The sequence below is a fragment of the Vipera berus genome, assembly GCF_964194415.1.
Source record: "Vipera berus genome assembly, chromosome: 6".
Lineage (NCBI taxonomy): Eukaryota > Metazoa > Chordata > Lepidosauria > Squamata > Viperidae > Vipera > Vipera berus.
The window spans coordinates 70,593,420-70,610,168 of NC_138208.1; the positions used below are offsets into that span (position 1 = coordinate 70,593,420).

The 16,749-nt window shown below is 37.9% G+C and overlaps 1 protein-coding gene across 1 annotated transcript in view; it reads right to left on the reverse strand.

Annotated features, from left to right (window-relative positions):
• TBXAS1 (thromboxane A synthase 1) overlaps nt 1-16,749 on the reverse strand; it is a 251,158-nt gene that overhangs the window by 46,282 nt on the left and 188,127 nt on the right. Inside the window, exon 10 of the mRNA XM_081331580.1 lies at nt 15,002-15,289. Coding sequence (XP_081187706.1) covers nt 15,002-15,289 — 288 coding nt within the window. The remainder of the gene's footprint in view (nt 1-15,001; nt 15,290-16,749) is intronic.

Genomic DNA, 16,749 nt, shown 5'->3' on the forward strand with positions numbered 1-16,749 from the left:
GCTTCTAAACAGGCCTGACTGCTGAATATTACAAGAGTTATCATCTTGTGTGGGTTGCATGGGGCTTTATTTTGTGCTTCCCTGCATGGAGCGAGTGCTGTTCACAGTGGAGTTGCGGGAAACAGTCATTAGTATTTATTCAGAGAGCAGTGAGTAACTGTTCTAAAAAAAAGCTTCGGATAGCAGCACCTAGAAAGACTTGGTGTATTTTAATTCCTCTAAATTATTATTATCATTTTTTTCTTTGCAAACACATTCCCCATACCTGCCTTGCTCAATTCCAAGTCTCAGTCCAAAACTAGAGCTAGATTGAGCAATCTGATTTGCAGACAAATCCACAGAATGATTTTGAAGTGATTTAGCTGCAGTTCCTTTTGTAGAATGGTTGTTCTTCTCAAGAAGCTACTCTTATGAGGATAGGATAGGATAGGATAGGATAGGATAGGATAGGATAGGATAGGATAGGACAGGACAGGAATGGACTCTTTATTGGTCAAGTGTGATTGGACATACAAGGAATTTGTCTCCGGTGCATAAGCTCATAATGTACATATAAAAAGCAAGTAATAGGTCATAGATTATAATCATAGTTACAACCATTAATCATAAGTTACAAAAAAACAATTGATAAATCATAAGAAACCAATAGGAGAACCTTTCCCAAACTGATACCTTCCAGTTTGGACCAAGCGTCCCATTTGATCAAAGTGCCTTGTGTACAAAAATAGTGTGTTAGTAGTTAAATATTAGGCTAGGTCTAGGGCAGGGGTGTCAAACTCAATTTCATTGAGGGCCGCATCAGCATGGCAGTTGCCCTCAGGGGGCCGGGTGGGTATGGCCAGGGTGGGCGTGGCTTACTGGGTGGGCGTGGCTAGAGTGCGTATAGCCTACTGGGTGGGCGTGGCCAGCTCTGCATCGTTCGCATCAAGGGGGCCTGTGGGGGCCTGGGCAGGAGTGGGACAGATCTGGGGGTCTCTGGCAGAAGGAGGGTCTCTGGGCCAGGGCCAAGGCAGTGGGGGCCGTTCTCTCACTGTTTCCAGGATGGCTTCGCGGGCCACATGAAACCACTTCACGGGCCGGATCTGGCCCCCGGGCCTTGTGTTTAACATGTCTGGTCTAGGGAGTCACAGGAATGCATCCACTATGGAAACTCACTAGGTTAAAAAAAGAAACCTCACGCTTTGTCAGTCCAACAGTTTTTTTGTAAAAAAAAAAAATGTATTGAAGATAGAGTATAATATCTGCCTCTTCAAACTACTGAAAGAAAGTCAAGATAGAAATCTAACAAGCAAAAGTAAATATTTGTTTGCTTATGTCTTAATATACAAAAGAGCAAGCACAGCATTGCTGTGATTGGAGCAGTCTGCTTGCTTCCCTTCAGGTTGTAAAACATACAGAAGTCTGTTTTGGAACTAAGTATTTAGAAATGAATGCTGGGAAAGCAAATATATTGTTTCTGGTTTGGTTATAGAGAGATCCACCCTTCAATTTCTCTACTACACCCTTTTGAGTGTTTGCTCCTTTAAAAATAAAATACATTTATAAAATAAATGTAAATCCAGAGAATTTACTTGTAGACACAGCAGATGGGCACTTCTAACCATAATCACTTCTGCAGATTTGAAATGCTGAAAAGCAGCAGCTGAAATTATTTTCCTGTCCAACGCTGCTGAAAAAATTGCAGTAACAAAACATCCCTGACTCCACAGAAAAGAAAGGATCGTTAATGACAGTGCCTTTTCCAGTACTGTACTAAAAAAAGGAGATTCTAATAAAATGTTGGTCAATTTCATCACTGCTTCTTATGTTTGGGGTATTTAGGAGAAGTTATAAAGCCATCAAACCAGTATTTGTCTTCGAGGACTAGAACTAAGAAGCTGAGAAGATGAATAAAAAGAGTTCCTTGTAATAGGAAAATTGAACCACAGAATCTCAAAAACAACAAACAAAAATTCCTAGCTTTTGAATAATTTTAGTTATCCCATATTTGAACTATTCCCATATTGAGAGTAAAAAATAAAAATAGCCCCTTTTTGCTGCATGTAAAAATGACAGCGTGAAAGTTAGCTTTGCCAATATGCTAGCAGTTGTGAAGCAAAGTGGTCAGTCAAATAACCGCACACTCCCCAAACATAGTTTAATTAGTTAATTGGAATCTTCTTGGGAACCAATATGCTAAATGGAAAAAAAAGTGTTGTTTGTCCTTCAGGATCAAATTGCAAATAAAATGGTTTTCTAGCAATCTTGTTTTCAGAAGATTGTGCATTCGTATCTGTGTATCGAGTATGTTTCCCAAAGATCTGTCTTCAGCTGATGTCTGAAGCAGGAAGAAAGGTGGGTAAAACTCAGTTAGATTTCACCTGTACAGAATGGGGCTGGAAGAGATCAAAGTGAAATCCAGAACAGTAAATTCAATGAATACACAGCAGTTATTTAAAATTGGTTTTAAAATTATATTAATCCTGGTTTTCCAGGGAGCATTACTATTTTTAGAACCTGTCCCTGATACATTTTTTGTTTTGCTTTTCATGGAGAAAACAAAACAATTGTTTTGCATACATGGCTTTATAAATGCTGCTTGTGTAAAAGCTACATTCTCTGGAAGAGGGGGTGAGTTTCTCTGACTGTGGTCTGTATGTAAGTGAACACCAGGTCATTGCCCCTTTCTTCCAGTGACCAGTAAAATCAAGTGAACACAATTGCTGCTTAAAATATCAATTTAAAAGATACACAGTGTTAAAAACTGTCACTCTCTGCAAAAAGTATTTTTACAGCCTCATTGTTACTCATGAATTGACAACATTATCTCCTTTAGAAAAATGGAAGGATAGTGCTAAAAATACAACCATGAATGAAACATGGTAGGATGAGTAAAAATACATTTTTTTTTCTTATATTCAATCATTTTCAGTTCTCAGACACTGCCTGAATAAATCTGTGCAGTTTTCTTGGAAAGGTCTTTCAGAAGTGGTTTGCTGCTGCCTCCTTCCTAGGGCTGAGAGAATGTGACTGGCTCAAAGTCATTCTACCCTGATGCTTTAACCACCACAAGAAACTGGCTTTATAAGCTACCGTATTTCCCTGAAAATAAGCCCTAGCCTAATATAAGCCCTACCCCAAAAATAAGTCCAAGGGGTGGGCATGGCCAGCACAAGTGGTGGCAAGCGCGTGGAGGCTGACAATGTCTGGCAGTAGCTGCAGCCTGCTGGCACTTTGGTGCAGCACAGGTAAGTCCAAGTGCAGAGGCAGAGGCAGGGGAAGGCAGGCGATCTAGACGCGCTGTGCACTTTTCGCCCAGAGGAAGACTGGAAGCTTCCTCTGCTTGCAAACAGGGCGCTTAGAAACCCATCAATTCACTCCATCTCCAAGTGCCCCATTTGCAAGCAGACGAAGCTTCCAGTCTCCGTCTTTTCTCCATCCGGGCAAAAAGTGTTTGGGTGCCTATGGGACATTTGGAAATGGAGCGCTCCATTTCCAAATGGCCCATAGGCATTCAAACACTTTTTGCTCAGATGGAGAAATGATGGAGACTGGAAGCTTCGTGTGCTTGAAAATGGGGCGCTTGGGAATGGAGAGATTAGCCCCATTCCCAAGGGCCTCATTTGCAAGCAGACAAAGTTTCCAGTCTTCCTCTGGTTGAAAAGTGTTTGGGCACCTAGGGGGCACTTGGGTTAGCCCTCACTCACCTCGCCTCATGGCAGTGGCATGGTGGGCCACGCGGCCTACTACCACGAGCAGCAGAAGTGGGCTGGCAGCCACATGGGCTCCTGCTGGATGGAGCTGTTGTTGCCACTGCTGTGAGGTGAGGCACATGTCGGGAAAAACTTAAGACATCCCCCAAAAAGAAGACCTACTTCCTTTTTTGGAGGCAAAAAATATATAAGACTGGGTCTTATTTTTGGGAAAACACAGTACAATTCCTCTTTTACCTTGCAGCTGAGTAGAAAAATGGAGAAAGTGATCATTTTAAATAGAAAAACAGCTGGAAGAAAATGGTATAAGCAATTCTACCTTCTTACCCTCTTCCGGCCTTGCTTTGCTAAACTTTCAACCTTCCATCATTACATTTTATTAAAATGACAATTACAACATTAACAGAGGGAGCCTCTTGCATCATACAAGGTCCTGTTTCTCTTATATAAATCACACATTTGGGGTTAGAGACATCAGAGAGAATGGCACTCTTCTGGCTCAAGCCTCCAATTAAATGGAGCCTTAATTATTTAATGATTTGAAATATTCACAGAAGACAAAATTGTTATAACAGTTTGTTAATTGTCTCGAGACTATGAACAGTGATGCTCTGTTTCTGTACCTGCCATCAGAGATTCAGGATTTATCATCAAGCCAATCACATCTGGTTTTTATCCACCAAGCTTTTTACACGCAGAATCTAGTAGCAGAGAAACTCAATGATATACTGTAAATAACCTGGGTAGAAGACAGAGGAGTTAGACTTGGCAGGGAGATTACAGACTGCTTTTAGTTCCACATCAAACTATAGATAAGATGCCACTTTAGAAGGTTCCCTTTTGTCAAGCAAGCAAGGAAGGAAGGAAAGAAGGAAGCAAAAGGAGCAGTACAAAAGCAGCACGACAGGAAAAATGCCTCCTGGAACTAGCCTTTGGGGTAGAACCAGAAAATGTTGGTACTCTACAGAATTGACCTGGAAGGGGTGAGATACTGCAAATATTATTTAAAGTACCTCTTTGGCAACAAAATGTTCTCAGGTTCCAGATTTGGGCCATCTATTTTTGCTGATCTATTTATTAAATCCACTGCTGTGCTGCCAAACAATCAAAGCTCCATCCTAGACAGGAATGGCTCTCAAAGGCTTCCTGTTTGGGCTGGAACTTTTTTTTTTATGCAACAATCGAAGTTTGGATCTGCTGTTCTGCTCTATAGGTCTGGCGCCCCCCTTAGTTGCTCTTTAGACTCAACCATAATAGTAGCATAGCATTCAGAAGTTGCATATTCCCCAAAGATAGGTTGAGACAATGCATTCCTTTTACCTACCAACCCCAGCAGTCTATTAAATTCTTGGCAACAGCAAATACAGACCCAATTTAAATGCTTTTTCCAAGGAGGTCTTTCTTTCAATATGCCACCAGCTGATTCATACATTCTGCTTCCCTATGAAGCTGTTCTGTAATCAGTAACTTCTTGGCTCCTCCATATCCAGCTAAATCAACAATCTTTGTTATTTTCCTCATGCAACCTTTAAGTGAGGCATCTACCGCCATTTCATCCATTATGCTGAGCAAACTCAAACTAACCTCATCAAAACTTGATCGAAATGTGTAAATTCAACCACAAGAGATTATAAGCAATCATCTATGGCTTTGTATGATGTGGAACCAGACCAACTATGGCTTCATAGGACTTGGTACTGATCGTGAAGCTCCATGGCATCACCTTAGGCTGTTAACATCAATTTTCTCAATGGTCCCACAGTAGTGCTTTTACCTTGTATCCATCATACATGAAACATCCTAAAATTGTTGTTAGGTACAACAATGTAAAATGCCCCCATTTCAAACATTCAAAAAGGCCTGACATCTGATTAATTGTTCTAACTATCAGGAAATTTCTCCTTAATTCTAAGTTGGTTCTCTCTTTGATTAGTTTTCATCCATTGCTTCTTGTCCTGACTTCAGGTGCTTTGGAGAATAGCTTGACTCCCTCTTCTTTGTGGCAACCCCCTTAGATACCCTAACACTGTTTTCATGTCACCCCTAGTCCTTCTTTTCATTAAATTAGACATACCCAATTCCAGCAACTGTTCCTGGTATGTTTTAGCCTCCAATCCCTTAATCATCTTTGTTGTTCTTCTCTGTATTCATCTCTGTATTGGATAATGCATGTATATTACGAGTGGTAATGACCTTAGCATCAAATTACAAGCTGAAAGGTAGAAAATTAAGATAACTACAAAACTATCTATGGATTCCTTCTTGTTCTTTTTCCCCCCTCTTACCATCTAGGTGTGGCTCAATTCCCTCCCCAAAGTCATCAATATAACACTCTGTGAGCTGCCCACGACAGAAGTAATACTAATCTGAAGTGATGCCTGGTAACTGCAACATGTAATTTCAGACTGAAGGCACCAATTTGCTAGTCAGTTTGTAGTGACACTGCAGTATTACTGTAACAGACTTTCTGCACAATTATCTTCATAGATTAGTATGCTATTCATTCTGTCTGCGGAGAAGGGAGAAAAGAATATGATAAATTTGCTATTTCCATAATAAAGAAGGTGTTCGCCTTTGCCCTAAATCTTTTGAAACATGGCTCTCAATATTAAATAAAATACTTTCTCTGCAGAAAATTGTGAGATTTGTGAAACTTCGTTAAGAAAACAAAAGATTGCATTCACTTGCATAATCCAAGTTAAAGAAAACATTAATTTGACAGAGAGGGAGAAAAAAGAAGTTTGGCAAGGTTAAAAAAAAGAAAAAAATCATATTTTCCAAGAAGCATTTTTAGCTCATCATAAAAAAATTGATACAATATGGGAAACTGGAATTTTACTTTATTGTTATTTTTTAAAGATCTATCTTGAGTCCCACTGTTAAAAGATAAGAAATTAAATAACGAGTTTCAACTAGTCTAAATAATTTCTGGCAATATTTTTTTTTTGAAACACAGAAACAGATTTTGAATTTCTTTACTCCTCACCTCCATTTAGAACAAGGAAATAAAATCAGTAGGAACCCCATTGGATTCACATATTACAACAAGCATAGTTTATTGACTATGGACTGTTGAATTAAGAATAACTGGCTCAGTTTCCATACCATGCTAAGTTCCAAATAAGGGAATAAAGCATGTTTTAGGCCAGAGTTCTTAATTACAAGTAGCATGCTATGAGTCTCAGTTAAAAAAATACTGAGTGGAGCCCATTCAAAAGTACATTTATTTTATTTACATTTAAATTTAAATTTAAATTCAATTTGATTACTCTCCATACTAGTTTTTCCCTTCTGGGTCATTTTAAATTCCATAATTCATAAGTATCTAGGGGCCATATCCAAAGGTTTGGCATACAGTATACATACAAACAACTTTCTGTACATACAAACAAGTTTCTGATAATATAAACTTACAATAAGGTAGAATTAGCATATCTGATCATGTTTCCTGTCTGGTCTAACTAATAAGCCTGACAGAGTAGAGTTACGTTATGTTGTTCTACATTATTTAGCAGCTGGAGTTCAAGTTTGCATTCACAGTTTTAACTTTGGTTGGATTTCCGTATCCTGCAGCTAAATCAAATCATTATTTATTTAATTGGATTTAAAGGCTACCCAGTTCCAAAACAACTCTGAGTGGTTTACATTTCAAAACTAAGAAGACTGAGCTTTAATCTCCCCTTTATAGATTACATTCTCATATTTTTACCATAATCTGTGGACATCCAATAACAACAACAAATACATATACGTTTGCCCTTTATACTTTTAGCCATTTAGAAATTGAGAAATGGGAGAGCAAGTGGTCAAAAATACAGTAGAAAGAACAGGTCAGTGGATAAAAGAAGTGTTCTAATCATTACAGATTTTTCCCCCACATTCATCTAGAAAAAAGAAAAATGCATGAGACACAAAGTTGCTTTGTAGAATTCCAATTACCTCTTTGATCAACTGATAATTATTTGAGGTCAAAACATTTTCCAAATTTTCTTTTGTTTCAAAATCCCCTTTTATCTTTTTCACAAAGATGATAATTTGCCAAAGAAACTAGTTTGCTGATTAGAGAATGGAAAAGAAATTAAGGTGAACATCTAAATTTATACTTCCCTGTATCAAAGAGAAAAAAACAAAATATTTTCTTCCCAACAAAATTTTCTTAGTATATACCGACACAATTTTTTTAAAAAAAATCAATCTCAGCTTTCACATTGTGCTAAAGTAACTTCAGTATTAAAATCCTGTTGAATTAGACTAATGCTTTAAAATTAACCATTCTGCATCTACTGAAATGCCTTCTAATTGGAGAACATCTTTATCAGAGCACCATCAGATCTGGGATAGAAATTCCAAAGAGTTTCTAGATGACAGCAAAATAACCATCTTTTTGGTTATTATGACCACTAGGAGGCACTAGGTGACCAGTGTAATCCTATATGGGACTTATCAGGCAGAGATAACCAGACATTTATTCTATGGGGTTCAAACCTTCTCCTGGGGATTAAACTCACAGAGTCTAGCACTTTATATGATTATGTACAGGGCATTAGTTTCAGAAGCTATCCAGCTCCTGGCACTCAGTGATGCTGCAGAAGGGTTACGTAAAATCTACGAGAATGGTATGAATCATTCCTTCAGAGAGATATGGCCTGTGGTGGCCAATGTCCCTGAAAACATCCTCCAGAATGTAGCTGTGTAAAAATAGAAAGAGATAAGGGGATGCAACATAACGTAACTCTACTCTGTCAGGCTTATTAGTTAGACTAGACAGGAAACATGATCAGATATGCTAATTCTACCTTATTGTAAGTTTATATTATCAGAAACTTGTTTGTATGTACAGAATATTGTTTGTATGTACACTGAAAGCTTATGCATCACAAATTCCTTGTGTGTCCAATCACACTTGGCCAATAAAGAATATCCTATCCTATCCTATCCTATCCTATCCTATCCTATCCTATCCTATCCTATCCTGTCCTGTCCTGTCCTGTCCTGTCCTGTCCTGTCCTGTCCTGTCCAGTCCAGTCCAATCCAATCCAGTCCCAAATCTAACAGTACAGTTCTTCCACCTTCTCCTTTACAATCCAAGAAACTAGGAGGGTCCCTTCTTGCCCTGCCTATTATCCAGTTGCAGGCTATGCCGTATCCTCTCTGATCATTCCCTGGGTGGCATTTTTGACCTTTCCCACCATGTTTCCCAGATAACATTACTGAGACTCTAAGGGAAAGTAGGCTTGACAGATAGTCCTTGCTTAATGACCCTCATTGGGATCACGATTTTTCTTGCAAAGTGAAGCATGGTTGAAACATCACATGTCTGCATTACTTAACAATGGCAGTTCCAGTAGTCCTGGTTGGGTTGGTTAGTTAAGCATCTTGCATTCCTACCCTGCTGCACTCATCTTTGCTTCAACTCCCCCTACCTGATTATTTTGTCCTATCTCTTGCACTGCTGCCTACCCCCACCCCCACTGCTGCTGACCTTCACCATCTTCTTCCTCCCACTGCTGATGAGGTGCACTTAGCCCAGCGGTAGGCAACCTTGGCTCATTTATGACTCGTGGACTTCAACTCCCAGAATTCCTGAGCCAGCCATGCTGAGGGGAAAGGGAGAGTTTCCAAGCTGAGCCATGCTGGCTCAGGAATTCTGGGAGTTGAAGTCCACGAGACATAAAAGAGCCAAGGTTGCCTACCCCTGACCTAGCCAATCAATCATATACAGATGGTCCTCGATTTACAACCAGAATTGAGCCCAAAATTTCTGTTGTTAAGTGAGATATTTGTTGCGTTTTGCCCCACTTTATGACCTTTCTTGCCACAGTTGTTAAGTGAATCACTGCAGTTGATAAAGTTAGTAACCTGGTTGTTAAGTGAATATGGCTTCCCCACTGACTTTGCTTGTCAGAAGATGGCAAAAGGGGATCACATGACCTTTGGACACAATCGTCCTAAGTATGAACCAGTCGCCAAGCATCTGATTTTTGATCACATGATCAGAGGGATGCTGTAACCGTGGAAAACAGTCATAATTCACTATTTTCAGTGCCACTGTAATTTTGAACAGTCACTAAAATGAACGGTTGTAAGTTGAGGACTACCTGTATATTTAAAGGAGCTAATGGTGAAATGTCCTTTATGTATATTCAATTCACTTTTTAAAAAATCCTAATAAACACTAGAAGAATATAAGAATTCTTCTAAGAAATAATAATAAGCAATTCCATTAATTAATAATTATGAATTCATTAGTATTTGATTACTATTAATAATTAGCATTATTTAATTGATATTGATAATCATTAATTAATTATAATAAATAATAAAAATAAAAGAAGAATCCCATCTTTTGAAGATCGGGTCAAATCATTTAACTTAAAGATAAGGCAAAGGAATTGATCACGGTGGCAGGAAAAGCCCATTCCTAGGGGCAGAGTATGGGACAAGAAACCCGGAAATAGAAGGAAACAGATGTTAAAGGCAAGAATATACAAACAAAGCAAGAGCAAAACTAGCTGGCTATTTGATGACCATAAGAAAATCCCAAACATACTGATGCATATAACAAACCCCAGGGGATATTCACTTGTTTGTTTTTTTTCTATAGCCATTCCTTGTGCAGATAACGCTGTGACTTAGCTATTCAAGTAGTTTCAAGTAGTTTCAAATGAAAATATTTATTATTATTTATAGGGCACAGGGCAATGCAGTTCCAACCTAATCAAGTAAAACTGGGTATGTTACAAATATGTAACTTGATGGTTGGAGTCCAAGTCTTTTTTTTTTTTTTTTGAAAGGGGTTTGTGTGAATGTGTGATTTTGTGGGGAACCAAAAGATATAATATTTGGAACAATGTAGAACTAAGGTTAGGATCCTGTACTTTCAAGGGTTCGGTGGGAATGGGTTTGGGATACAGGTTGCCTTTAGAAGAGGGAAAATTATGTGTTTTCCTGTATTGGTGTTTTGTCACCGCTTTTTTGCTCTGGAACTTACAAAAAGGGGTTCGAGGCTACATGAACTTTCATTTTAGATCAGGCAGATATCAGCAGTGTTTCCTACTGCATTCAGCTAGTGCACGAATCAATAAATAGAAAACATGCTAATTCAATCCAGCAGTATAGTCAGCTGCAGAAAGTAGGGTATACCAAGAAATGCAAAGCCAGAATCCCTCTTCATTTCACTGAAGGGTTTCTGCTTTACATAACCATCACATACAAACAAGTTTCCATGCTTTTGGCAATTTGTATTTCAGCTTTCACTTTGCACAATTATTGACAAATAAATGGACTCTTGATTCCCATTAATGCTACCCTAATTTATGTACATACCTGGAGGAAAATTTCCATTCTGACTATATACTCATAACAATATACCCGTACAATCTGGAACATTTTTTAAGCCACAGCAACATTAAATTGTTGCCTAATTCCATCAGTGAACGCTTCTAGGGATTTAGTATTTCTTAATAAATTAGACAAGCATTCTTATTGGTATTCAGAGTTTGTAAATAGAATGTGCATAATTTAGGGTGGGGAAGGAGGGTTAGTTGATAGAATACAATTTCGTGCCTAGAATGTATTCTGTCGTTTATCTCTGTAATATACAGGTCTGGTTCATGGTTTATTATGTGGCTCGTTTGGTTTTGATTTAACATGTTGTTTGAATTTAGTTAGTTATGGTTTGGTAAAATATACCAACTTCCTTCCTTCTTCCCTTTAAGAAGAACTGGCTTTTTCAGCACACTGTTTTGTGGTTATATTTTTATGGTGTATAATAGGGTTTCTTGTTTCCAAGAGAGAGGATTTTGGCAAAGTTATTGTCACTGGTTTGATTTTAATTCCTTGTTCTCGTCTTAGTTCCAATCGTCTGTACTCTGTAAATCTCCTACAACTGCAGTTCAGCTGATGTGCTCTATATAGTAATCACATAAATGAATAAAATATAAATAAGGGCACTGCTTAAAGAGGTGACAACCATTTTTCTAAGTTTCTAGCACTTGCAAATAGCTTTGCAAGGAAAGAAGCTGCTACAACAGGTTGGGGCTTCGTCAATCGAGGAAAATAGCATTTCAGAATAAGAGGAACTGATGCTTGCCTTGACCAAAGACTTTTAGCGATCTCTAAGGAATATAGTGATTAATAGTACTTGGAGAAACTAAAGAGACCTATTCTTAAGTGTAAAATAACTAATGTTCAGATTGAACATTTATCTTCTAAAGTTTTCCAGCCTTTTCAAATTTAATTCTGGAATACTTTACAGAAATATGAAATTGCGCTTTATTCCAGAAAACACAGTGTTCAGTGTTTACTGTCAATATATATCCATAAAACAATTTAACCTGATCAATCATTGTAATAATTACAATGCCTAAGTCACTAATATTAAATCTCCTGTGCCTGACTTATAGTATGAAACATCCTATTTACTTGGAATATTTCTATTTATAATTCTCTCCCTTAAAGCAAAATCTTCAAAAGATTTTGAATTCCCCTAAAATGATGAAAGCATTTCTACATCATCAGAAAGTTTACATTTTGGAGCAAAAGAATCTTATGGCTAAAAGACAACAACAGAATACTACTATAAAATATACCTTAAAATACATAATTTCATACACAGCTTTGAAAACTTTAAAATTAAATCCCTGTACACAATTCTCAAAGATTCATTGATAAGACAGGGATCTTAAGTTATATACAAAAATATGGTTGTTTTTTTTTGAACTTGTAAAAATGCCATTAAACAGAGGAGAATATATATATATATATAAATAAAGAAATACAGAATTTGGCTGGAAAGTAGAAACTCTATTCATGATTCAATATCCTCTGTCATAAAGTTTCATTTTCTTGAATGCTAAACTAAATTTACATATGCCCTTTATTTTCTAGACTTTAAGTGGATGTGGTGAGTAGCACTGATAAGAGCAAAAACTATGGTGGGGTGCAGCTATGAAAGTAAAAGGGAAGGGAATAACAGAAATATCTGTCCATCAAAACCTAATTTTGAGACTTTACCCTTCATCTTGACAGGCAGAATATACTTCCATCCTTTTGATCTGATGAGAGGAGCTACAGAAATTTGACAATCTTCACCTTGAAAATGGAAATCTTCCCAGTGATCCAAGCAAATAGTAAATGTTTATAAACAGTGATTTAAAAAATGAAGCTTGGCACTTGTCTTCCCTAGGAAAGAATTGGTGATTTTGTTTTATTTTTCCCCCCTAACTTATGTAAAACCCCTTTGCCGGCAACTGAGGCTCTACCATGTAGAACACATATAAAGAAATCGAAGTACTTTGGTGTTTTGTTTTTGGACAGGCATATTATATCTGTTTGCTGCACTTGCTTTTGTTGTGTGCCTACATATACACTATAGACTCTTTCACGTCTGGAACTCCTCTTCCAACTTCTATTTACACCGCAGTCTCTCCTGATACATGCAGCCTTTACAGCAGCATATTGATTCAAGAAATTGTAGCTTCCGTAGTTCTGAGTGTAAAGTGCTTTGAGACTACATGGATGTCATTAAATATATGCAGAATAATGCAGTCATTCCTGGATGGTTTGTTGACGAGATCATCTCTGTAAATATGACATTCAGTTTCTTTTAATAGTCAGAGAAAGCCATTTTTGTTTCTAAATGGTTCAGTGCACAATTTAAAAAATAAAATACTAAAATAGGTGGCATGATCCACAAAAATCTTTTGTTTTTCATTGTTGTCTAGAAACTCCATGGAAGGAAAAGAGTTCCCCCCCCCCCAGGGATATATCTGGGGCTATAATTGCTATGGTATCAAACCTACAGTGAAACAGACTAAATTCTGAAGGAGAGGATGCTTGAGTGTGTGGCCTGTCTGCTGGTAGCATTAAATCATGGCTTGCCACTATGTGTGAATTTGGCCAATGTATCACTGATATAGGGGTAGGGAAACAGCCTTGCAATGTACTTTTGTTCTCTACAGCAATAATCTCAGTGAAGGAAGGGAGACATGTTCCTCCATCATGGTCACTGTCATAGGTGAGGGTGTATAACTTTTGGGAATCAGGAGCTATAGAACTGTTGAATAGAATGCTACATGTCATATTTCAAAAATGGATTGATTCAAGATAGAAAAGATGGTGGGGCCAAAACAAAAGAAATGCCTATGAAGATTCTCAGCCATTCAGTTTATGGTTGTCCCAAAGGTGCTTTTTCAAGAGGTAACTGGGCTTTCTTTGTTTTTCCTTGAAGATGTTTTGCTTCTCATCCAAGAAGCTTCTTCAGTTCTTCTTGGATGAGAAGCGAAACATCTTCAAAGAAAAACAAAGGAAGTCCAGTTGGCTCTTGAAAAAGCACCTTTGGGAGAATAAAAGAAATAGTTATTTCCTTTGCCTTTACATTTAATTAAAATCAAATTCCTTTTAATGATTTGCTCCCAAATATTGCACATAGCATGGCCCTTCATCTGAATCAAATGGTTCAGAACTACATATGTGGATAAGATGGGACTAAATTGTAGACATAATATAGAAATTTGATTTGCATTTCCTTTTAATTCTATCTTTTTGTAACAGGTGGTCTTACCATTGTTCTGTATTTTATATATTATATCCTGATGTGGGTTAATAGATAATCAATAAAGTAGTGCATTCGGTAATTTTTCTTCCTTTTATGACTTTAGAAATGCCAAGGAAGAGGATGGGGAGGGGGCGGAGGAGGAAGGGGGCACTGAAGAATATCCTAAGGAAGTTGTTTATCAAATGATTAAGTACAATTACTGAGAAATACTGAAAAATGCAGGGCCAGATGATGTATTACAGCTCACTGGCAGAGTGTACACTCTGATGCAAAAGGATTCCCAAGTTCAATTCCCAAGTTTAATACTTGGAATATATTAAAGAACTGAGAAGAGGTTTTGTCTGAAATTATGGTGAACTTTTCCCTAGCCAGTTGATAGAATAGACAAATCAATGGCCTAGCTGAGGAACAGTGTCTATGCATTTGTAACTGAATGCATGCACTTGAGAAACAGATACTTCTGGCTTGTGAAAATATTATAAAGCATCTTTTCCATTTACAGAGATAATTGCACTGACCTTCCATCTGGAAGGGATCTGGCTGTCTTGCTTTGTTCACAATAAAGATCAGAGATAGGGCATGGATTTGCCCTGATCAAGGTGGCTCAATCTTGACTGAAATATGCATCTTACTACTCATGCTTGGCCTGTAACCCACATTTTAAACCATCCTATTTGTCTGACTTTATCAAGGGCATCTCACCACCCACCCTTTGTCCAAAAGGAGAATGGCAGTCAGGATGCCCACTTACATGTTTTGAAAAGAAGCCATCCACCTCTTGCAGCAGCTTCTCCTGGCATTGGGGGTTGGTAGCCAGCAGGTAAGTGCCAAAGGAAAGTGTGCTGTTGCTGGTTTCATAGCCAGCAATTAGGAACAAGGAGGCTTGACCAGCTATCTCATCATCATTCAACCACATCTGCTGCTTTTTTGGCAGAGCTCCAGAAATATCATCTTGGCTGACTCTGTCCGATTGCTCCATGATGATGTCAGATGTCCGGATACGCGCATCAAGCATCAGCTGGAGAAAGTCTCTGCGTCTCTGTAAAGCATATTGTAAAAGAAATTAAAAATCAGGAGTCTGGTAGTCCTTATTCCAATTAAAAAAAATATTTAGAACTACAAATATATGGAATCGATGAAGTGGGCTGCAATTCATGAATGCTTATGCTTTTTTATAAAATGTGATAGTTAGAAAAATTGACTACGATACTCCTGATCTTTTGGCACAAGACCTTTCTGCCCTGCAGTGTAAAAGAAGTTACTAGCTGAACAACAAGGTACTAGCTAGATGGATATATATTTACAAGCAGTCTTCAACTTACAACTGTTCATTTAGTGACTGTTCAAACTTACAAAGGCACTGAAAGTGACTTATAACCATTTTTCACATTTATGACCATTGCAGTATCCCCATGGTCACATGATCAAAATTCAGACACTTGGCAACTGACTCATATTTATGACGGTTGCAGTTTTCCGAGGTTATGTGATCACTTTTTGCGACCTTCTAACTAGCAAAATCAATGGGAAAGCCAGATTCACTTAACAACCGTATTGCTAACTTAACAACTGCAGGGATTCACTAAACAACTGTGACAAGAAAAGTAATAAAATGGAACAAAATTTAGTTAACAACTGTCTCGCTTTGCAACAGAAATGTCAGTCTCCCTTATTGTTGTAAGCCATGGACTATCTGTATTCTGACTCTTTCCATGTCTTTCCTACAGAAGTCAGCAAACCCTCTTTTCTTCACTGCTTAAGTACTGTAATCACAGCCACATTTTCTAGTCTCTTTTTAAAAGGAGTGATGGGTAACCCACAGGCTGTATGTCACATTTCTTCCCCAGGACTGAATCACTGATTTGGTAGCAAACTACTGTTTTTAATGCTGCAAAATTTTGCATTATTTTTATTGTTGTTACTTGGCTAACATTAAACCCCAAATAGATATGGGAAATCATGAGTGCCAGATATGGGAGGTGGGGCTGAGGGATGGATTAGTCCCCAAAATTTCCCTGATGACTTCACTGTATTATGGTGGCAAGCTCGGTGAGCTAAATATATAGCAATGAGGAAAATGTAATACATCACTTGGGGAAAAAAATTGCCTATCTTCATATAAAGTTCAGAAGGTCTCCTTCTTCTGCCCAGATAAACTAAACACAGACTGGAGAAGACAGCATTTTTTTATTTCAATTTTCTTTCGTTTTGAAAAGCAGTTCAGCAGCTTGAATTTGGGATCAGATTCTAAATCTTTATGGTTATCCTTAACAATGAAGTGGGAGAGCTCCATGCCCAGTTGTCCAATAAATGTAGCTACAGCTACAAATCACACTAACCTAGGATTTCCTTTAATGTTGGTTTGTTGGACAAAGTAAAGCCACTCTTGAAAGCCAGCAATGACTTGTGTAGGCAAAGTACTTGCTGGCTTATTTTCCTTCTTCTTTTTAGCTTCTACTAATAGACTGATTTGGGAGAGGGCATGTAAGCTCTCCCAAG